This window comes from Palaemon carinicauda, chromosome 4 (genome assembly GCF_036898095.1).
Source record: "Palaemon carinicauda isolate YSFRI2023 chromosome 4, ASM3689809v2, whole genome shotgun sequence".
In the NCBI taxonomy this organism is placed as follows: Eukaryota; Metazoa; Arthropoda; class Malacostraca; order Decapoda; family Palaemonidae; genus Palaemon; species Palaemon carinicauda.
In genome coordinates, this window is record NC_090728.1 from 31,259,163 (window position 1) to 31,282,220 (window position 23,058).

A 23,058-nucleotide genomic window follows, 5' to 3' on the forward strand; every position below is an offset into this window, starting at 1 on the left:
CTGAGATTCTTTATCAAAATCATAACATTATGAGGCATTCTTTTGGCTGATCTCAAGAAAAAGCCAGTTGAATCAATAACATGAACTACTGTACCTAAATCAATTAATAATCCCCAACAATTTGGTTTCCAACAGTTCAGGCTTTTATAAATATTGAACAACTGAAGTGATTCTCCATTAAAAATGATATGTTAACATACAAAATACCTGACATCAAATCTCTCCATACACATAATACTGCTAAATTTTATGTTGAAATAAATTTTGAGGTAGCAAAAAATAGTGTAAACTACAATTAATCTTATGTGAGCAAGATGCATTTATTCCATGCAAAAGAATAAAATAATGAACATTAGTTTATGGAAATTCAGTAAAAATATGTTATCGTGAAATTAAAAACTAGGTAAAATCATAGTATAGCTTTGACCTTAATTCTATTAATTATATTAAAAGTTCAAAAAATGTGATAAATGATAATGGAATAACTGAATCCCAGATTGAAACTAACTTTCAATTATTAATAACTAGGTACTCTAATATTGTGTGATCATCAAAGAATAATTAAAAAGCAAAGAGAGATTAGGAAGAGGAACCAAATACATTTTGCTTTATGGGGATCATTTAGTGTACCCTTTGCTTACTAAAGTATATTGTTTTTTTTACTTGGTAGTAGGTTGGCCAGGGCACCAGCCACCCATTGAGATACTAATGCTAGAGAGTTATGTGGTCCTTTGATAGGCCAGACAGTACTATATTGGATCCTTCTCTCTGGTTATGGTTCACATTCCCTTTGCCCACACATACACCGAATAGTCTGGCTTATTCTTTACAGATTCTCCTGTCTTCATACACCTTTCCAAACAATTCTTCTTCACTCAAGGAGTTAACTACTGCACTGTAATTGTTCAGTGGCTACTCTCCTCTTGGTAAGGGTAGAAGAGAGACTATCTATGGTGAGCAGCTCTTCCAGGAGGACACTCCAAAATCAAACCATTTTTCTCTAGTCTTGGGTAGGGCCATAGCTGCTGTACCATGGTCTTTCGCTGACTTGGGTTAGAGTTCTCTTGCTTGAGGGTACACTCATGCACATTATTCTATCTAATTTCTCTTCCTCTTGTTTTCTTAAAGTTTTTATAGTTTTATAGTTTATATAGAAAATATTTATTTTAATGTTGTTACTGGTCTTAAAATATTTTACTCCTTGTTTCCTTTCCTCACTGGGCTATTTTCCCTGTAGGGGCCCCTGGGCTTATAGCATCCTGCTTTTCCAACTAGGGTTGTAGCTTAGCAAGTAATAATGATGATAATGATAATAGGCTCTAGCTTTGCACTAACTTTCATTAATGAAACCAATTTTGTTTTAATATATTGTATGGAGTCAAGTTTTGCATGTGTCCTCATGCATACAATTCAGTTAGATGGGTAGTTTGATATAGGAAATGGATGTTTTCCTTTCCAGTACTGTCTTTGATGCTTATGGTTTCAGATAAAAAAAAAAAAAATTATCAAAGAATGATAATTGTTGCTGCTGTTTTACATTCCATGTAGCTAAAGTACAGTATATAACTCTTGAATGATCTGGCTATTCAAAGGAATGAAATAAATAGGCCTTATATAGTGATGATGACCAATAGAAGTCTTATCTCGGTCCAAGAATAAGTTTTGTAAATACTGTACATTTAAAATTGCAACGGAAATATCTTGAAGCTATGATAATTTTTTTTAAACACTGCCTACTAATGTGATAACAAGCTGGCTTTGCTTTCGCGTGGATGGCAGATAGAGTGGTGCTTCGTCCTGTGAGTTTAAGCTGTTTACTGGGGAGGTTACTGCTTTGGTTGGAGGGTTGGGCATACAGTACCTGGCTGACATTCAGAAGAACATCTCATCAGAAGTTGAAACTGAAACTTGACACCATTAACCTTTCACTTTAGCATTGCCTTGTATATATTTTTTTTATTAATAAAAGGTTTATTATGAAACCAATATCTCTAATTTCATGACTGGCTTATGCTTGGTGAGTAATTTCATCCAGTACTTCGAGTTTATAGGAGAAATTAACTTTTGAAGTGCTTGTTTATATATAATTTTTTTTCTTGTTGATGTCCCATAATACACAGGCTAAATATTTGAATACAAAATTAATTAATTTTAGATAGGCGCAATATCAATAAACTACCCTATAGAACTTGACTTTTTTCCATACATATTTAACAGAGGTGGCCAAAGGATTTGAGAAGTCTTAGGGGGTGTTAGTTTGGTTGTAATTATCTTAAAAGCTCAAAAATATGTCAGCAGAGAATTAAATGTGAAAATTTGAAAATACAGTACAGTATATAGGCTGTATGAACCATTAGAGATTTGAAAGCCTTTGTCTTAACACCTGAATTCATCTAATTTTGTAATGAAAATTATTCTCTCTCTGATGTTGGACACTTATATCCATATAAAAAAAAGATGTAGGAAGCTCCAGTTGTAGTTTATTGTAAGTGCCTTGTTGTACAGTAATCAAATTACTGTTGGGCAGTGTGTACTGTATACTGAAAAGGTTTTGTTTATTTTAGTAGCTTTTTATTTTTAATCATCTGATGAGAAAAATAAAAGAACATGGGATTATAGGGAGATTACTGTGATTTATTTGGTACCTCTTATCAAAGTTGAAGTCAATTAGCATTTATAATGATTACTCAAATTTTACCACATTTTTTATAGATATTTGCATTTATGGAAAAAATTTTTGATGCTTCACTTAAGGTGACCGACTTTAGAAAAAAGCCTGCTCATAGGACTTTTGAGTCAAGTAATAAGGAAAAGTATGTATGAAAAGTCTCCATTTGATTATAGTTATGCTAGGTAAGGAACTTTGTGTATATCTTGCTATATGGTTTCAATTTCTAGTTTATTCATCTCATTCTTTTTGTGTTAGGTAATTGTATTCACCTGATTTTATTGGGTGTTGAGATGCTGTCACATAACAGGATGTTTGACAAGTATATTGAAATTTGTTTGCAGTAGTGGGGATATGGTTATTGCAAATGATTATAGTAAATGTTCATTTTGAAATCATAATTTTTGTCAGATGTATTTTTAGGGAGGCTGACATGGTTTAAACCACTTATGAGGGTCAGCTATTTATTAATGCAGCTTTTATTTAATGGTAGCATTGTTTCTTTTATCATTAGGCCTATACATGGATATGTTGGCGCCATGTTTTATGAATGAACACTTAGAAACATTGCAAGTGTGAGCTAAAGCTTTTGAAGTAGAAAAGGTTAATTTTATTGGTTGTAGTGTTTTGCTAAATTATTGTTCTTTTTATTTTTTCCAGTGAAGATGCACAGAATGTTAAAAAATAAATGTAGCGTTTATTTTGTCAATGTTTGGCTTGCTTTGCTTTTGGCTTTTTTGACTCGGCATTTGTAAATATCCATCTTCATGTATTATAGTTTTGAGTTCTAACAAGTTTTCAATAGCCTAGGAGCTTATGGTAATGAAATATTAATTCTGACTGAAACTGAAATTTCTTTTGAGATCATTGCATAAGTGGGCAGCTTATATATTGACATGGAAGAGATTGCTTTTCAGTGTTTGCATTTTGTACTTTGCATGACTGTGTCAGATGTTTCATATGCTTCAATTTTATGGATTTTTTTTTTGTAAGATAATCAGTATTTCATAGAATATAGATATTGATGTACAGTATATTTCAGAAAAGATTGTTGTTTTTAAATGTACTCATTTTATCAGCTTGCTTCCATATTTTTTTTACTATTTTTACTTAGTTTAGTAATACCATACAATTTTTCTCACATTATTTATGTTTTGAAGGCTATTGAAACACTGACTAATCTTGACAGCTTTAGTATATTTCAATGTAAAATACAATCTTTTAATGCCTTTTTTTAAAGTAGCTTTTTCCTTATGTGCAGTTCTGAAATATTTTCTGAAGATTTTTTATACTGATAAAGTGTTTAAGATAGATGGTGATATCTTTGCATCACAATATGGGCATAGATGCAGAAGCTTTAGTTTTTTTTCCGCATATTTGCAACATATCGAAGAAAATTATTTTCATGACTAACTTTTCTACCCTTAAGTACATAGCACTGTGTAAGAGCACAGTGCATACCATGAAAATAAGCATAGAGATTGGCATTTTATCCAGAATATTTTCTATTTTTATAGAGAGTATAGCACTCTGGAGATAGTAAATCACAGCCTGTTTTCCTTCCTACTAACACATGGCAGTATTGTTTGGATTTTAGTTCCAGTAAAAACAGTGGGCTAACAATAGACATTCCTTCTTTGACACTTCTAACATTCTGTTATCTTTTATATAATTTTTGTGTAAAATCCTTGTGCTGAGTATTCACATGTTTTGCATTTCTTTTAAATGACAAAAGAATAAGCAAGAAAAAAATTTAGTAATAAAATTTCTTACTGCTATACTCAGTTGTTCATATGCTTTGTCTCAGGAATCTTGGAATGTTGAAAATACTTCTAAAATTAAGAATTTTTTTTTCCTTTTACCCTGTTTCCAATACACTAATGCCTCTAGTGCAGTAAAGCAATGAAACCAGAGTCCAACAACAAAACATGCTTCCCATGTTGGGTAGCTTTCTCAGTCTCAAAATCAAAATACTTCCTTACCCTCTTGACTACCATAGTAATAGAAACATGGGCCAGAACAGATGATGCACATTCTAGTTCTTTGCCTTCTGCTTGAGAACCAAGCACTTTCAATCAATCTGTGTACATTGTAATTGATAGGGATTAATTTTTATAGAAACACTAGTCAGATTTGCTGATGCACTTCCTGATTCTTGACTTCTGTTTCTGAATTAAGAGTTTTAAACATAAGACTTACCCGGTAGTTTTATATATATATATAGCTATACGTCCCTGACGTCCGGCAGAAATTTCAAAACTCGCGGCAATCGCAGATTGGGTAGCCAGGTGTACCACCTGCGCGCCCCTAGTGAGGTACTGTACCTGGAACCATTCCATGATTCCTCAGATCTTCCCTTCCGCTCACGCTGGCAACATCGTTGGATTTTTCACTCGCTGTAACCTGTTTAATTGCCGTCATCTTGGTGATGTACAATTTACTGTTGGCTTACGCTACTTTGGTTTTATTGTAACTGTGAGTAGTGGTTGGGTTATGATCGATATGTACATAACTTGAAAGGGTTAGGATTAGAAGTTTTTTCCACCTACTGAAAAAATAACGAACCTACTCTTAAAAACATAATGGCGGTAGGTAAACACTCCGCCAACTCTATGACGTCACAATCATATGATGTAAACTATGTAGTTACTACGTAGTAAGACTTGCATTTTCATTTCTTTTTCGATGCAGAGAATGGAAAGTAAAACTCTACTTACAAACTAAAAGTAGTTAAGTTTTTATAATATAAAAGGAATATATTATTTTTAAGAATATATTTATCCTATTAGTGTTCTTTATTTAGATAGTCATCGATCTATTTTCAGAGTTTAAATAAACTAGCGTATAGTTAAAGTTATGCTACGCAGTTCTTAGTCAATCGATACAGTATCACAAATTACTTTGTATCGTTATTTATGAAAAGTAAAATTCTACTTAAAAACCAAAGTATTTAAGTTCTTATAATATAAAAGGAATATATTATTTTTAGGAATATATTTGTTCTATTAGTATACTTTATTTAGAGAATCATCGATCTATTTTCAGAGTTCAAATAAAACTAGCGTACAGTTAAAGTTACGCTACGTTGTTCTCAGACAATTGATACAGTCTCACAAATGACTTTGCATCATTCTTTATTTTTGTTTTCGATATTGGGATTTCTAATATTAATCAAATAACCTATTGAATTCTCTTTTAAGCCCTTGGCAGAAGATTAATATCTCTCGCAGCGGGCAGGTCTAATTAATATACAGTATTACATTTAATGTACTTTCTTTTTACAAGATAAAAGGCTTACATGTCTTAACTTTGGTCTTATGTGAAAGAGTATCAAAAAGTGCAATTTTCAGTGCTAAATTAGTGCAGTGAATTTAATCAGTCAGTGGAGGGTGCGTCTGCTTGAACCTGTCGTTATCCTAGCCTTAGACCTCTTCCAAGCTCCCCAACCCCTGGGAGAAGGAATGTCGATCGGTAAAAGGAAACGAGAGGCGTTAGCTCTCAAGCAGACGTTCCCTCGAGCGTTCCTGTTGTCGCTTCCCAGGACGCTCGCCGGTTGACTCAGCTCACAGACAGGGCTGGCGTCTTACGTATTTCACTTCCTTCGAGACAAATAAGCTAGCGTCAAGAAGGACGCCGAGCGTTAGGGAATGGACTACATCACGCCAAGCGTTGAGTAGCTTGAAGTCATGACACGTAACACCGAACGTGACGTCATCGAGCTTCCAGCAGGACGTCATTGGACGACAAGCGTGATGTCATCGAGCTTCCAGTAGGAGACGTCGAACGTCCAGCACTACTAATGATGCTGTAAGAGTTTGACACGATGTTTGGAACTGAGTGAAACTTCTTTGTCTCTCTTGTTGATTGAGCGAATGTTCTTGACGCGAACGTCATAGTTCCGAGCGTCTGAATCGCGACGCCATTGTTCCGAGAGTCACGTGGCACCGAACGTCAAGCATTTGCATGGCGTCAAGCGTCCTGCAGTTGGACTTGACGTCGAGTGTCAAGCAGTTAAACAGGATGTCGAGCATCAAGCAGTTGGACGTGATGCCAAGTGTCAAGCATAGTTCCGAGCGTTTAGTCGCGAACGTCTAAACCGCGAACGTCATTGTTCCGAGAGTCACGTGGCATCGAGCGTCAAGCAGTTGCATGGCGTCTAGCATCAAGCAGTTAGACGTGACGCTGGACGTCAAGCAGTTAGACGTGACGTTGAGCATCAGGACTCGGATGTCGTGATTACACCAGTCAAGTCGAATGTCGAGATCGCGAATGTCTTAGTTCCAGCCGTAATGACCGCTAGCGTCTAGCATTGAAACATAGTTATACCAGGCGCTATAATTGAAAATATACAGGGAAAATATCAACTGGAAGAATTATTTTCACACACCAAGGCCTGCCTGTACAGACTCTTAGTGTCTAATGGAGGGCGAGAAATAAACCCGAAAAGTAAGTAAAAGTAAGTAATGATCTTGGACCCATGGAGGCCAGAATTACAGGACCTTAAGGAGTTAACTTCTAGGAAACAAGTCTCTACCTCGGTTAGAGACTTGTAGGAAGAAGGGATCAACGATCTCCTTTCCATTATTTATCTTTTAGAGGAATTCTCGTAGGAGAAGATCCTAAGTTCCTTCATCCTTTGGTTGACTTATAGAAACTCATGAGAGTTTTTCTGAAGAGTTTCCGAATTATTTTGTGCCTTCTGCTTCTCGTTCCCCACGTTCAGAGTTTATGCTAGGGAAGGTGTCAAAGGAGTCTCTGTTTACAAAGATGGTGTTGTCCCGATCATCTAATAGAGCTTTGAGGATGATGGTAGACTGGATACAATCCAAGAATATCCAGGGTATACTGTTTTTCCCTTTTCCCTCGGCTAAATTGGCCTCCAGATCTAGTGTTTGGTTCGAGACGGGAGAAGTTCTCAACTTGGGAGTTCCTACCTCTGCCCAGGGAGATTTTTTGAGTCTAGTAGACGCTCTGCGTCAGATGGCCTTGGGAAGGACCAAATACTCTGGTCAACATCAGAGCTTGATCATCCTCTCAAAGGCGTCTTCAATGCTTTCGAAGTATTCTTTTTCCTTGAGTGGACTCTGGGAGCCTTGGGGAAGAAGGTTTCTGCCTTGAAGGATGTGGACACTGATAGTTTCAGCCTCATTATGTCAAGCATGGATAAAGCCTTAAAGAACGGTTCCAATGAGTTAGCAGCCCTTTTCTCAGAGTGAGTCTTTAAGAAAAGAGCCCAAATGTGTTCTTTTCTGTCCATTGGGGTTACACCCATTCAGAAGTCAGAATTGAGGTACACGCTCCCCTTTTTTCTTCCTCTCTTCTTCCTCAAGAGTTGGTCAAATAGGTCTCTTCCACCAGAAAGGTTCTGCATACTTTTTGTCTCTAAACCGCACAGACAACAGTAGGAGTCAAACTAAACAACTTCTGGCAAGTCTGCGAGAGGAGAGGGGTAGACCTTTGGTCAGTACTATTTCTAAAGGAGGGATTCGGATTCTTTTTGCTAGTGAAACCTCCTTTAATAGTAACTCTGATAGACCTCTCTGCCAGATACAGAGAGGATCCAAAGAGACAGGCTATGCAACATCAAATGTCTCTCTGCTTGGAAAAGGAGACTATTGATAAGTCCTGGATTTAAGTGCTCTCAACGCCTTCGTTCAGAAGACAAAGTTCTCCATGGAGACATTGATATCAGTCCTAGCAGCAGTAAGTAAGGACGACTGGATGGTCTCTTTAGTCCTCCAGGATGCTTTCTTCCATGTCTTCATCCATCCGAACTTCAAGCAATACATGAAGGTTCATGTATAGGAGGAAGTTGTCCAGTTTTGGGCGCTTTGTTTCGGCCTAAGCACCACCCCTCAATAGAGGGTGCGCCTGCTAGGACCTGTCGTTCTTTTAACCATAGACCTCTTCCAAGCTCCCCAACCCCTGGGAGAAGGAATGTTGACCATAGACCTCTTCCAAGCTCCCCAACCCCTGGGAGAAGGAATGTCGACCATAAACCTCTTCCAAGCTCCCCAACCCCGGGGAGAAGGAATGTCGAACGACAAAAGGAATCGAGATGCTCTAGCTCCTTTAGCTCCTTTCAAGATGCTTGCCTTCTCATAGGGAAGGTGAGGTTAAAGTGTTTTCGTCATCTTCGGATGAAGCAGCGCCCAGACAAGGCTGGTGTCAAGCTTCCAGACTTCTGAAAAGGAAGATGGACACGGTCAATCAGCGTCCTATCATGACACCGCAAGCTACTTGTTGTAGGCTTTGGAGCAGTCCTGAGCGTCTTCATTCTACCGAAGAAAGCTCTCCTGCCAAGCGTCCTTTAAGGACGTCAGCAACTGTCATGAAATGTCCAACTCACCCAGTTGCAGGACAGTTGTCTGGGCCTGGCTTGACCTCGGTTCATGCTCCTCCTCCTCCATCAGTCTTGTTATCTTTCTCTGGACGCTCTGTGCGCTCTTTAAACAGCGTAGAAAGCAAGCTTGTGGTAGACGTGACGTCTCCTGTACCACAACAAGTGGACCCTAATTTTAATATGCTGCAAGGTATACAACAGAAACTCTCTTCGCTCGTGCAAGTTTATCAGCCTGCGGACAACAAGAGAGTAGCAGGCCTGGACCCTGAGCATCAGGTAGCTTCACACCTGGACGCTAAGCGTCATAAGGCTTCTAGTCGAGAGGTTCTTGACGACGAACGTCTTTACAACTCCATTGTTAAATGGCGTGTTTCAGCCGCTTTAACCAAAGAAGTCAAGCAGCCAGACGTGATGTCGAGCGTCCTGCTTTAATGTGACGTTGAGCGTCCAGCAGGACGTGTCATTGAGCGTCCTGCAAGACATGACTGCAAGCGTCCTGCAAGACGTGACATTGAGCGTCCTGCTAGACGTGACGTCGAGAGTCAAGGGGGACGCGACGTCGAGCATCAAGCAGAACGCGACGTCGAGTGTCGAACAGCTCGTGACATGGACGTGTACACTTTCCACCATTCAAAATTCATTACGAAGTAATGCATAAAGTTTGGGTCACACGAAGGGACCAGATTGACTCTAGTGGCCCACTTTTGACCCTCAAGAGAGTGGTTCACAGAGGTTCTGGAAAGGATGGTAAACACTCCAAGAAGCTTTTCATTAAGAGTAGTTCTACTCAAACAACCCCACTTGGAAAGATACCATTTACAATCTCTAAGCTCTTCATCTAACTATCTTCAGATTATCGGAAAACTCACAAGAGCTAGAGGTTTTTTGAAGGAAGCAGCTAGGGCTATTGCAAGAGCAAGAAGGACGTGTACCATCTAGGTTTACCAATCTAAGTGGGAAGTTTTTAGAGAGTGGTGTAGAGTCAACTCTGTTTCCTATAACTCTATAACTCAGATTGCTGACTTCCTGCTATATCTTTGAAGGAAACGTAATTTTTTCATCCTCTACCATCAAGGGATACAAGAGTATGTTAGCAACCGTATTCAGGCCAACACTTAGACCTTTCTAATGTTGAAGACCTACAGGAACTTCTCAAATTGTGTGAAACATCAAAGCAATAGTTCCAGGATTCATCAGCTTGGAATCTGGATTTAGTCCTAAAGTTCATTAAGAGTGACAGGTTTGAGCCCTTGCATTCAGCTTCATTTAAGAACCTCACGATGAAGACTCTATTTTTGGTCAGTCTGGAAACAACTAAAAGAATCAGTGGGATTCATGCTTTTAGTTAAAACGTTGGTTTTCTCAAGATACAAAGCTATCGGCTCATTGCAGTTAGGCTTTCTCGCCAAGAATAAATGCTCTTCTCAACCTTGGCCCATGGTTTTTGAGTTTCCGAACCTTTCGGATGTGGTTGGCGATGAGTTGGAGAATGGTCCTGTGTCCAGTAAGAGCCCTGAAGTTCTTCCTGGACTGAACAGAAAAGTTGCGAGGCAAGACAGAAGCTCTTTGGTGCTCAGTCTAGAAGCCCTCATTACAGAGGTCGAAGAATGCACTTTCATTCTTCATCAGGTCAGGCTCTTAATAAGAGAAACTCATGCACATTGCAGTAAGGCAGACCGCAAGAGTTTTTAAGGCAGACGCATGAAGTTAGAACTGTAGCAACTTTGGTGGCCTTCAGGTAGAATAGATCGTTGCAGAGTATTATGGACACAACCTTTTGGAGGAGTAAATCTGTGTTCGCTTCACATTATTTAAAACGTGTCCAGACTCTTTATGAGAAGTGCTTCACTCTGGGACCATTCGTAGCAACGAGTGCAGTAGTGGGGGAAGGATCCACCACTACATTCCCATAATCTTAATACCTTTTTCTTCTCTTGGAACTTTTTTATTTTTATGATTGTTTGTGGAGATTGCGACAGTCTTCCACAATCATTGACTTTAGTCAGGTGGTCATTTTGTTCCTTGAGAGCGCCCCAGAAAAAGGGTATTGGAGGAGGTCCTGTCACAGAGGTTTTTAGATCGGTTTGTCAGCTCCTAGAGGTCTTCAGTCCCCTGGGTGGATCGCTGGATCTCATAAGGAAAGCGGACTTAATGAAGGAATTCATTGAAGTCAGCTTCCTTATCAGGTACGAACCCTTAAGCTTGTTATTAACTCTTAAGTAAAATTCCAATAATGTTGGCTGTCTCTAACCCTCCATCAAAGGTGTTAATCAGCTATATTTATAACTACCGGGTAAGTCATGTTTAAAAATGATATTTTTATTATAAAATAAATTTTTGAACATACTTACCCGGTAGTTATATATAATTAAATTCCCACCCTCCTCCCCTCTATAGACTAGAGGCATGGAAGATCTGAGGAGTCATGGAATGGTTCCAGGTACCTCGCTAGGGGCGTGCAGGTGGTACACCTGGCTACCCAATCTGCGATTGCCGCGAGTTTTGAAATTTCTGCCGGACGTCAGGGACGTATAGCTATATATAAAACTACCTGGCAAGTATGTTCAAAAATTTATTTTATAATGAAAATATCATATTACAATCAACCTTTGTATAGAGTAATTATTGTTAACATTATTATTATTATTGTTATTATTATTATTATTGTTATTATTATTATTGCTAGCTAAGCTATAACCCTAGTTGGAAAAGCAAGATGCTATAAGCTCAAGGACCCCAACAGGGAAAAATAGCCCAGTGAGGAAAGGAAATAAGAAAATAAACGATATGATAAATAATGAACAATTTAAGATGAAATCTTTTTATAACAGTAACATCAAAACATTTATTTCATATATAAACTATAAAAAGCTTACGTCAGCCTGTTCAACATTTGCTGCAAGTTTGAACTTTTTGAAGTTAAACCAATTCAACCACCTGATTAGGAAGATCATTTCACAACTTGTTCATAGCTGGAATAAAACTTCTAGAATACTGTGTAGTATTGAGCCTCATGATGGAGAAGGCCTGACTTAGAATTAAATGTATGCCTAGTATTACGAACAGGATGGAATTGTCCGGGAAGATCTGAATGTAAAGGAGGATCAGAATTATGAAAAATCTTATGCAACATGCATAACGAAGTAATTGATGCCTGTGCCATAGGTTAGTATCTAGATCAGGATTAAGAAATTTGATAGCCCGTAAGTTCCTGTCCAACAAATTAAGTTGAGAATCAGCAGCTAAAGACCAAACAGGAGAACAATACTCGAAACAAGATAGAATGAAATAATTAAAACACTTCTTTAGAATAGATTGCTCATCAAAAATCTTGAAAAGACTTTCGCAACAAGCCAATGTGTATCTCAAAAGTAAATTTGCTGTCGAGAATCACCTGAAATTTTAAAAAGAGTCATACAGAGTTACAGAAATAGTAATAGAAACACTGGTCAAAACAGTTGATGCAATTCCCAGTTCTTTCATTTCCGTTTGTGAACTGAGCACTTTTGGTCATCCTGGGTTTGCCATAATGGATAGAGGTTAATTGTATTAGAAACATGAGTGAGAACTAACATTTCTGAAATAAGAGATTATGATTAATCTTTGTACGACATAATTAGTACTGTAGTACAGTATTCAATAATAATAGAAATGCAGCTAGAACTGCTATTGAACTTTACAGTTCTTGGGCTAATCTTTAGGAACTAAGAGATTATGATCAGCCTTTAGGCACTGTGATAAATAATTTTTGAGGCTCCATGTGAGATTATCACTATTTGGGAGGGAGGATTCCATTTGCTCTTGGGTAGGATTATTTGGTTGAACGTTTAGACAGTTTTTATGATCTTTTCTAACTTATTCTTGAACTCCCTTACTGTGTTACTGTTTACTACATCTGCTGGAAGTCTGTTCCATTTATTCGCTATTTTGTTATGTAAGGAAATTACTACATTGAGTGGTATTGTATCTTTTCAATTACAGTTTGTATCCATTACCTCTGGACTTATTTGCGCTAAGAGTGAAAAGATTGTTGTAATCTACATTTGTTATTCCTTTAAGAATTTTGAATACCTCTAGTAACTGTCCCCTTAGTCGTCGAGTTTGTAGATCAAATAAGTTCAAACGTTCCATCCTCTGTCTATATTCAAATTGCCTTGGTGTTGGGACTAGTTTGGTGGCCCTAGCTTGTACTGCTATCTATATCCAGTCTATCTATATCCTTCTGAATACCTAGAGCCCAAAATTGTACTCCTGGCAAGAGTAGCTTGTGACTCAAAGGCAGTGTGAAAGCAACCGTGTCACAACCTACTCTTGGCCCGTCACATTGGTGACCATGGAATGACCAATGTGACTGGCCAAGAGTAGGTTGTGACTCAGTTGCTTTAACATCGCCTTTGAGTCAGAACCTAATCTTGGCCTGTCACAAGGTCATACTAGTGATATATACAGCTGAAGTACAGTGTCTTTGTTTCTTTAGTTTAATTGTCTCTTTATGTAACCTTTTAGTTTTTGTGCTTTCTTTTCAGCTTCTATGCTCTGTTTGGTGTACTTCAAATCTTTGCTAATAATAATGCCAAGGTCTTCCTCCTGGTCCACACTTTCTATTTCATTACCCAGCAGTGAGTAATCTGTTGTGGGTTACTATAACCTATGTGCATAACTTTGCATTTCCCGCAGTTAAAAGGCATTTGCTATTTTCCTGATCATTATTATTATTACTATTATTATCATCATATTATTATTGTTATTACTAGCTAAGCTGCAACCTTAGTTGGAAAAGCAAGATGCTATAAGCCCAAGGGCTTCAACAGGGAAAAATAGCCAAGTAAGGAAAGGAAATGAGGAAATGAAGAAACGTTATGAGTAATAATGAACAATTAAGATAAAAATATTTTTAAAACAGTAATATCAAAATAGATATTTCATATATAGACTATAAAAAGACTTAGGTCATCCTGTTCAAAATAAAAACATTTGCTGCAAGTTTGAACTTTTGAAGTTCTACTGATTCAACTACTCAATTAGGAAGATCATTCAACAACTTGGTCACAGCTGGAATAAAACTTCTAGAATACTGTGTAATATTAAGCCTCATGGTGGAGAAGGTGACTAATAGAATTCACCTAACTTAATTAGATCCTTTCTTAAGGATTCCATTGTATGCCTTCTAAGTTTGCAGCATTTATGCCCAGTTTAGTATCGTCTGAAAATTTGGCTATTCTACTAGTTAATCCTAAATCTTTGTCGTTAATGTAAATCAGAAATAGTAATGAGCCAAGGATGGATCCTTTAGGTACTCCGCTTGTAATAGCTGCCCACCGTAAGGCTTCTCCATTGATTACAATTCTGTTTTCTGTTTGTCAGCCAATCTTTGATTCATTCAGCTGGGTCGTTTATGGTGCCTAGTGCTCTAATTTTAACCATTAATTTTTTATGAGAGACTTTGTCAAAAGTCTTTTGAAAATCTAGATATATGATGTCTATTGCCCTGCTTTTATCATAAATGCTAAAGATGATGTGGAAAAATTTCAACAGATTTGTCACACAGGATCTCTTCTGTCTAAAACCATGTTGGCTGTCTACCAGAAGATTGTTATTCTCTACATGTTCTGTTAAATCTACTTTAATTGATTTAGAAATTTTGCTAGGCACTGAAGTTAGACACAGGTCAGTAGTTGCCAAGTTCTTCTTTTGGTCCCTTCTTGTAGATTGGAGGAACTTTGCCTGGTTTCTATCCTTTGTTGGCCGACTTTCGAAACACTTTTTTAAAGTGTGGGGGTTATCTCTTCTTCTTGGTGTTTAATCTCTCTTGGATGAATATTAACCGGACCTGGTGACATACACTTTACTGTGTCTGTTTATTTTCTTTTGTGAGAAAGAGCTAGCTAGCTTTTCATGATTCTTGTAGGGGCTTGTGGGTTAGGTGCTCTACAGGCATTGCTTCCGGTTTTTGCAGTGTCCCTTCACCCTCTAGGTGGACTCAATTTTTGGTCTTTTACTTTATCCGTGTTTCAGCTTCCTTTTTATGTCTTACTGTCCAACCACTCTGAACTTTTGTTTTATCGTGTAAGTGGGTGGGGGGTTCCCGAATTGTACCTTGGCAATGAACCTTGCAGCCCTGAGGACCTGGCCATATTGCCAAGATGTATAAATCCAATTGTTTTTTTTTTTACCCAAACCGTCTCAATTTGTTTTCCTCTCAGGAAATCATATTTCTAGGTTATTTTTCCTTTGATTTAAAGTAAAATCTTTCTAGCTTATCCAGGTTGTGAACATTTTCAGTCATACTTTTTCATATTTTCAATGGAAATACCTTTTCCCAATATTTAAAAGAGCACAGATTAACTCATAGTATTTTGATATGTATAGTATATTTTGGGCTAATTACTGTAGTACCCTATTCTCATGTTTGGCAGTTGTTGATACTGGTTTTTTTTCATTATACTGTAACTGCAGTCTCAAAACTGGCTTCACAATCCTTTTAGTTGTTTAGGTAACATAAAGGTTCTACATCCACCTAAGTCTGCTGTTTCACAGTGACAATTTTTCCTCGCCATCTATTCACCGAACACTCATTATGAGAAACACTTTTCAATAATGGTTGCAATCCTGAGTAACCCTTGTGCAATCTATTACATTCAGCACATAGTATATAATTCCTTCTCATTTTCATGCAGTATCCCAGATTGGACTTTGTTGGTTGTTTGAAACTGAAGCAGTAGTTATGTGGGTTAACTTTTCTGCTTACAAATAATTAATCATAATTATCAGGTATTTCAATATGGGTCTTGAAATACTATGTCCAATTTACCAAAATATTTAAGTTTCAAGATAAAATGTTATCGACTTACAACCAGATGTCTTCCTTAGAAATATTAATCTTTCTTTTTTCTAGTTCATGTAGGCAGGGAAAATTTAAAATCATATTCAAGTCCAGTATCTCATTTGGTGTGCATTTCATTACAGATGATTTCATCCTGTTTTCTGATTTTTTTTTTTTATGTGCTCTATTCTCGATAAAATTTAGTTTCTAAAGTCTTGAACAAGATTTTTTATGATAACCTCTAAATTTTGGAAATACAGTATTTGCCAAGTGTTACATGCTGAAATTGTTATCTTTATAGACTAATGTACAGTTCATTGTGTCTCTTTGTCATCTCCAGATGCAGGGATCCAGCAACGTGTTCAGCAATACTTAGCAACTCCTAATAATCCAGATGTTCTTCGAACAGCGATCACAAGAGATGATCTTCAGGGAGTAAAGCAAATCAAAGCAAAGAAGTCTGCCAGTAGAACGCCTCCAGAACAGTCATCCTCAACACCGCCTTCCCTCCCAAGTCCCACTCTTTCAGATGCCTCAGATAGGGCTTCAATAAGCCATGGTTCAAATCATACAGCGTCAGAAAATGGTATACACATAAGGGATAGAACGTCGGCAGAAAATGAACGCAATACGCAAAAGAAGCCCAAAAGTGAAGCATATTTGATGACAGGTGACCTAATTTTAAATCTCTCACGGACTTCCCATGATCCTAGTTGGCTACCTCAGCAGAAAACTGTTGATGACTTGAGAAAATCTGGGAGCTCAAGTGTTCCTACAAGTCCAAATGAAAATGTATTTCACACCAATAGGTTAGCCAAACATGAAGTGGGAAGTCCGCAGAGTTTGTGTTCGCCTGTGTCTGCTGACAATAACACTGGTGGTGTGCAATTTACTTATCCCCCAACTAGCACAGCTGTAAGAATATCCAAATCTGAGGACCATTTGCAATATCAGAAGGATAATATGTGTGCAGTTAACATAGAGCTAGATGATGATGTGACGTCTTCTCTTAACACGCTTTTAGATACCCGTGATGATTCTAGAACTTCCCCTGAACCTGAGGACCGTGATCATCGTATTGTGTGGACATTCAATGCCCCAACCTCCCCAGATAGTGTACATTCAAGTCATGATTCAGACAGCCCCTTAATACGGTCTCCCTCCCCAGCATCTCCTCTTTCCCCAACATCATCCATGCAGTATTCATGTAGTGGTGTGTATGATAAAATGTGCAGTGGTCGTGATTCCCTTGGCAGCTCTAACAGGTCTGAGAATGTTTTGTCTAACAGTTCTAGTTTAACGAGTCCGGACACTGACGTGCCTGATGAACTTGAGTGGGACGACACGACACCTACCTTGCACATTCCTTCTTCTCATGCTAACGGATTTAGTGCCAAAGATTTGCTTCCCAATGGACATAACAACATGGGTAGTGTAATGACTACTGATAGAGGTCTAGTCCCTGATAGAGCCAAAGTAAGAAAGCAGGATGAAAATCGTATTGTGATAAAAGTAGAAGGACCTGATAAAAATAGCAAGAGGAAAAGACCTCAACAATTAAGTAAAAGTGGTGAGCAGCTACACCAAGAATCCCCTGATGTTAATGATGTTTCCCGTGACCCAGATTTGACCCCTACTAACACGCGACCCCCAACCCCAGGCTCAGGCACCCTCTCCCCCGATACTTTAGCTTATCAGGAATTACGTGAATCTGAAGATGAAATTACCTGTCTTTCAGAAGAGGATGGGGTAGGAAAGGCTTCCATACGAACCTCAAGTACCACCTCTCCTCCTTTAAGTGAAGATGAGTCAGACATTGACTCTTTGCACAGCTTCCATTATAGTCCTAAGGCTGTGGACATCCCGTCTGCGGTCAGATTGGCAAAACGCCTTGTTACCCTAGATGGCTTTAAGAAATCTGATGTTTCGAGACATTTATCTAAAAAGTAAGTGCAGTACTGTATTGTGTTCTTAATAGATCAGATATTTTTACTGAATACAATGTAATTAGTTTTTTATAGGAACTTTTTTTTTTTTTTTCAATAGAGGTGTGTTTAAAATCTGTACACTTGTGTACTGTGCATCCAAAACTTCTTTAGTTTTGTACTTGATTTTACTGAGGTGTCAAATCTTGGAATATTTATTGCCAGAAATCAGTGCCGGCCCCAATGTTTTCATCATCTTCAATGTTAACCCTTTTACCCCCAGGCTATTTGGAAATTTCCAACCCTTAACCCCCAGGGGGTTATTTTTTTCCCAGCACATTTTGCAGTACTGTATATCTTTTTTAAATTGCTCTAAAAGCCTTAATTTTTGTCATAGAGAGGTCAGGTTGGTCTCATTCTCTTGGAAAATGCTTGAATTTTCTCAAAAAAATATAAAAAATATGAAAAAATTTTTTTATAGCATTTTTTTGCAAGGACGTACCGGTACGTCCATGGGGGTAAAGGGATGGCTTTTGTGAAATGTACCAGTACGTCCTTTGCGGGTAAAAGGGTTAAGGTGTCCAATAATACTTCCCCTTGACCTATTTTTAATTCATTAATTCAATCTTTAATATAGTTACATCATAGATTCCATGTTTGCACTTTATGTAACATCAACACACTACTATACAAATGAATTTCATACAGTATTCCCTTGTTGCATGGTGTCTAGCTCAGTATTTTTTCTCTAAGAATCACTATATAAAACCAGGACTATGATCCAGAGAGACATCTATTGATTGAAGATGAAATAAATGCCTGTTATTGTAGTTCTGGATCAGAATATTCACATACAAAAGCCTGTGTGTGCAGTAGGTTAGCATAGTCTTAACTTACAACAATTCCATTATTCTCAGTTTGCCACTTTCTATAACCTGTTTGTACCTAATGGTGTGAACAAGAAAGATGGTATTGTACTAATAGAAATAATCGTGTGTTTTTAAAACAGTGTGAATGTAATCTTGACAACTAGATGGTTGCTGGTACAGTATTATGAATGCTCAACCTTTTCACTTATCACTTTTATTCCCATATTATAGTGAGAGTGATGAGCAATTCAAGTGCTCATCTGAAATACAAACAGTAATTGGTTTCTACACGATTACAAATCTTCGTCCTTTAATAGTAGAATGTTTTCAGCAAAGTTGGAAACTCAGCTGTTAAAATTTGTAACAAGGTGTAGGTAGTTATTGGCTGATAGTTGGGAACCGTGTTCCCTACCAGCACACTGAGTAGTCACTTTGACCTCAGCTGCAGAGTACAACAGATGCACTCATGGTGCTTACAAACTTTGTTTTTTTACACCTATTTGTTTTACTTGCAGATTGTTGTGTTTGGTGAATGGATAAACCAATTGGGGGCATCCTGTCCTGCCCAGGTGAACGTTCCCGACCATAAGTGTTGACCCTTTATGAGCTGGACCTCTTTGGATCTCCATTCTTTGTGCTCTTTTGGCAGAGGTCATGACTGCTCGGTGTCATCACCGTGTGAGGAGTGTAGGGAATGGTCGTCCTCCCAGTGGCTGAAAGATGGCTAGAGGAGGAAGTCCATACAAGATACTTCTCCTTTGGGGTATTCCTCGAAGTCTAAGAAATCAGTTCGACCTCTCCTATCTCCATCTGGTACTCTGGCTTCTGAGCCTCCTCTGTCTCTCCCTCCTCCAGGGGGAAGTAGAATAAAAATTACATTGATTTAACATAAGGGCAAGCCCAGGGCGAGATGGCATTTTCTGCTTCTCTTGGAGAAGCAGGTATTTAGTCTCCTCGGGGGAATCCCGAAACACTTTTAAAAGATGAGGACATGGCTAAGAACAATGCCCTAAGGACATTGTGGCCTTCCTTAGGCACTGAGGGCATTCCACAGGTCCTCCTGATGTGATTGTATTAGCCCTTCAGAGATACAAACACTCGCTTCATCACCCAAGGTGCAAAAAAAAAAAAAAACTCTTAAGTCTGCAAGGAATGACCCAATTGAGATGGGTTCACCTTGATACCATTCATTTGGTACTGGGAACTGACAGAAAACATTTTTAACTTTGCCACCTTTCTCCAGAACAAGATAATTCTCCCTCAGCTGAGGTGTGAGGAGTCAATAGATATTATCAACCCATTGGCTTTCAACTCAGTCCATGCCCTGGCTGGTGTAGAAGAGCCTGAGTTTGCACTAACATTTTTAAAGGTTCTGACTGTCATCAGGCAGATGAACTATCTGGGAGAAGCATCCAGAGCTCTGATTAAGGGAAGGAAAACTTCAGTCTATAGGCTTTAAAGCACTCCACTAGACTCAAGACCCACGTTAAAACTTAACTAGTTAAAACTGGCCAGGAAAGTCATCAACACAGACATTGAAGTCTTCAGGTGAAGGAATTTGCTTTATGATAGTCTATCCAACAAAATCTTACCACTAGCTCTCTCCAAGCAAAAAAAAACTTCTACATTCTGGAAGACATATATTCCCCTGCTGATACATGCAGCTGTCACGACTCCTAACTCCTGGTAGATAGGTAGAGAGACTAAGGACGTAGTCAATTATCTTTTCGGCTTCTGACGTGGCAAGTATAAAAGCTATTGCGAATGTTAGTCTCTAGGTGACCTGGTTGAACCACTGGTCAGGAATGGTTGCCTTCTTCACCTATTCCCAGGATTTGTCAAATCCTGAGAGACAGCAGTTCATGGACTTAATTTTATCAGAGGCAAAGGCAGTCCCTTTCCTAGCCCACCAGTCTACTAAGCACTGGATCAACTGAGTCCTTAAGTGGAGGGACACATTTGCTGCCAAATTTGCTAGGCAAATTGGACAACGAGAGTCACTGGAATGCCCCGATTAGCCAGAGCTCAGTGCTTTTTCTCCCTGACAGGATAGAGGAAATGACTGATAATTGGAAAAAGTCCAGCCAGGACTCCCTTTTCCATCAAGCCATCACCTTTATGAAGTCAAGGACATCGGGACCAACACTGAAGGTGAATGCATCGAGACTCCTCTGAAGCAGACCCTCAAGAAGTCGTCTAAAATCTCCAGATTCAGATCTGCTACGCCGACAGCGTCTTCCTCAAAAAGATCGACAGATTCTGCTCAACCCTTTTGTCCCCATTATGGTCAGCCCAAAAGGGGAAGGAGCAGGAGAGGAGCTAGATGTCACTAGGGAAGATAGTCCTGTCCTGAAACTGACATGAGGGGGGTGATGTGGCAATATCATGGAGTAGAGGGCTGGATGGTAGAAGTCATCTGACACAAATACTGCCTCATGTTTACTACTCTTCTCTCCTCACTTGGGACTCAAACGACCTTCACCTGGATTCGGTGGAAGACCTCATCCTTCATTCAGAGATAAAGATGTTGGACAAGGATGCACTACTGATAGTACGGGATGAATCTCCAAGCTTTATCAGTGTTCTGGTCCTTATGGAGAAGTCATCTGGGGGTTGGAAACTGGTAATTGATCTCTCTGCCCTGAATAAGTTTGTTCCACAAATTTCGCTAAAGATAGAGACGGTGAGTATTGCAAGAGCTTCCTTCAATAGGAACAACTTTATTCTCTCTGTGGACCTGAGAGATGCATACCTTAAGATTCTGGTCCATCAGTCTTCAAGGAAGTTCCTCTGCTTCATTCTCAGTGGAAGGTCGTTCAGTTTAATGGAAGCAAACCAAAGACATAATTGGGTGATGCTCAAATCTAATTCCAAGGTAATGTAAATTTTTTGCGACTTATCTATTACCTGCCTCAGTCGGAAAGCACACAGTATTTTACGTCAAATCTAAGTCTGAAAATGCTCTCAACCCAATGATGAAATTATCTAATACAATATGTGGTGCAAAGAGATCAACTTAATGATGATCTAAAAAACAGTTTTATTGAGGATAGATTATGGTAGGCCAATATATGGATTAGGATCTGAAGCTAATTTGAAATCTTTAGATCGAACACACAGTCGAGGCCTGAGACTTTGTAAGGGAGCTTGTAGATCTTCCCCAAATGTATCAGCTTTATGTGAAAAAAGGTAGGCACCTTTGCCCTTGTATCGAGATTTTGTACAATGTGAAGTGTGTTAAAGATCCTGTCTACACATTCTCCAATAAAGCAGTGATATATTTATAAACAATCATGACCTCCATTTTCACAAAGGAAAATTAGCTAATAATGTCAACAAACATCATAATGACCATATTCAACCATCTCCTTTTCCTCCACCTTGGATCAGGAAGAAAAGACTAGCATTCATCTTTTTTATTTACCAAAGAAATATAATCATTCAGCACTCGGAGGGACATCATACCTTGGAACGTATTCAGAGGACTTCTCTCTGCCATATGTACTGATGGCTCAAAATCTTCGATGGGTGCGGGTTGTGCTACAATATCCTCAGACAAAACAAATCCGTTTTCATCACCTACTTAAGAAGCATCAGTATTTACTTGAGCTGTTAGCCATTTTGCTAGCAATTAATCTGATACACTCCGAACGACAAGAGAGATTGGAAGAGTAAAGAGCATAAGGGTCATTCAGAGTTTGAGCACGGTTAATTTTTTAGCTTTATAAAGTATCGTGTCTGTATTTGCTATTAATGCCAAAAATGGGGTATATTTTTAACAATTTCTTGAATTTTATATACATGTTTTCAAGAACTTTACAGGGCATAAAGGTGTCTCTTCTACTTATTCGTCAACCATACTGAATGATAATTGACCTAGGTAGGGTAGTTGATATATTATCCCTCCTGATTCAGAATTGAGAAATGAATGAGTGTACTACATCATTATTGCAGAAGCCCACTGAATTAGATTGGACTTGGAGTTCACTGACTTTTAGCAGAAGCTAAAAACCCATAATCTAGATTCTTTTAAAGGTACTAGTGCATAGAAAACTAAATATCATACTGTATAATACTGTAGTTTTAAAAGTAATGATAAAAACATAAGCATTTAAAATATTATAAAGCATAGAAAACCATAATTAAGATTCTTTTAAAAGTCAGGAGAAAAACAAAATATATAATGGCTTTAAAAGTACTGGTAAAAAATATGTTAAAACATTAAAGATCATATAAAACCTTAATAATAAAGTCAAAATTAAAACTAGATGCATTATAAAAGTTTTAAAAGTATTGATAAATATATAGAAAGCATAGAGAACCATAATAAAAAAGACGGGCTAAAAACTAAAGTACATTATTAGAGCTTCAAAAGTATTAATAGAAATATAAGTTTTTAAAGCATTAAAAACCATAAGAAATTTATAAAG

At 38.1% G+C, this 23,058-nt stretch overlaps 1 protein-coding gene across 5 annotated transcripts in view; it reads left to right on the plus strand.

The window, feature by feature from the left end:
• Positions 1–23,058, plus strand: part of LOC137639857 (PH and SEC7 domain-containing protein-like) — a 261,377-nt gene that overhangs the window by 94,658 nt on the left and 143,661 nt on the right. For 4 of the 5 annotated variants that reach the window (XR_011044279.1, XM_068372116.1, XM_068372117.1 and 1 more), the window contains exon 4: positions 16,175–17,780. Coding sequence is in view for 4 of the 5 variants with exons in the window: in XM_068372116.1 (XP_068228217.1) it covers positions 16,175–17,780 (1,606 nt within the window). In the remaining variant the exon portion in view is untranslated. The remainder of the gene's footprint in view (positions 1–16,174; positions 17,781–23,058) is intronic. The other variant, XM_068372119.1, reaches the window with a different exon arrangement.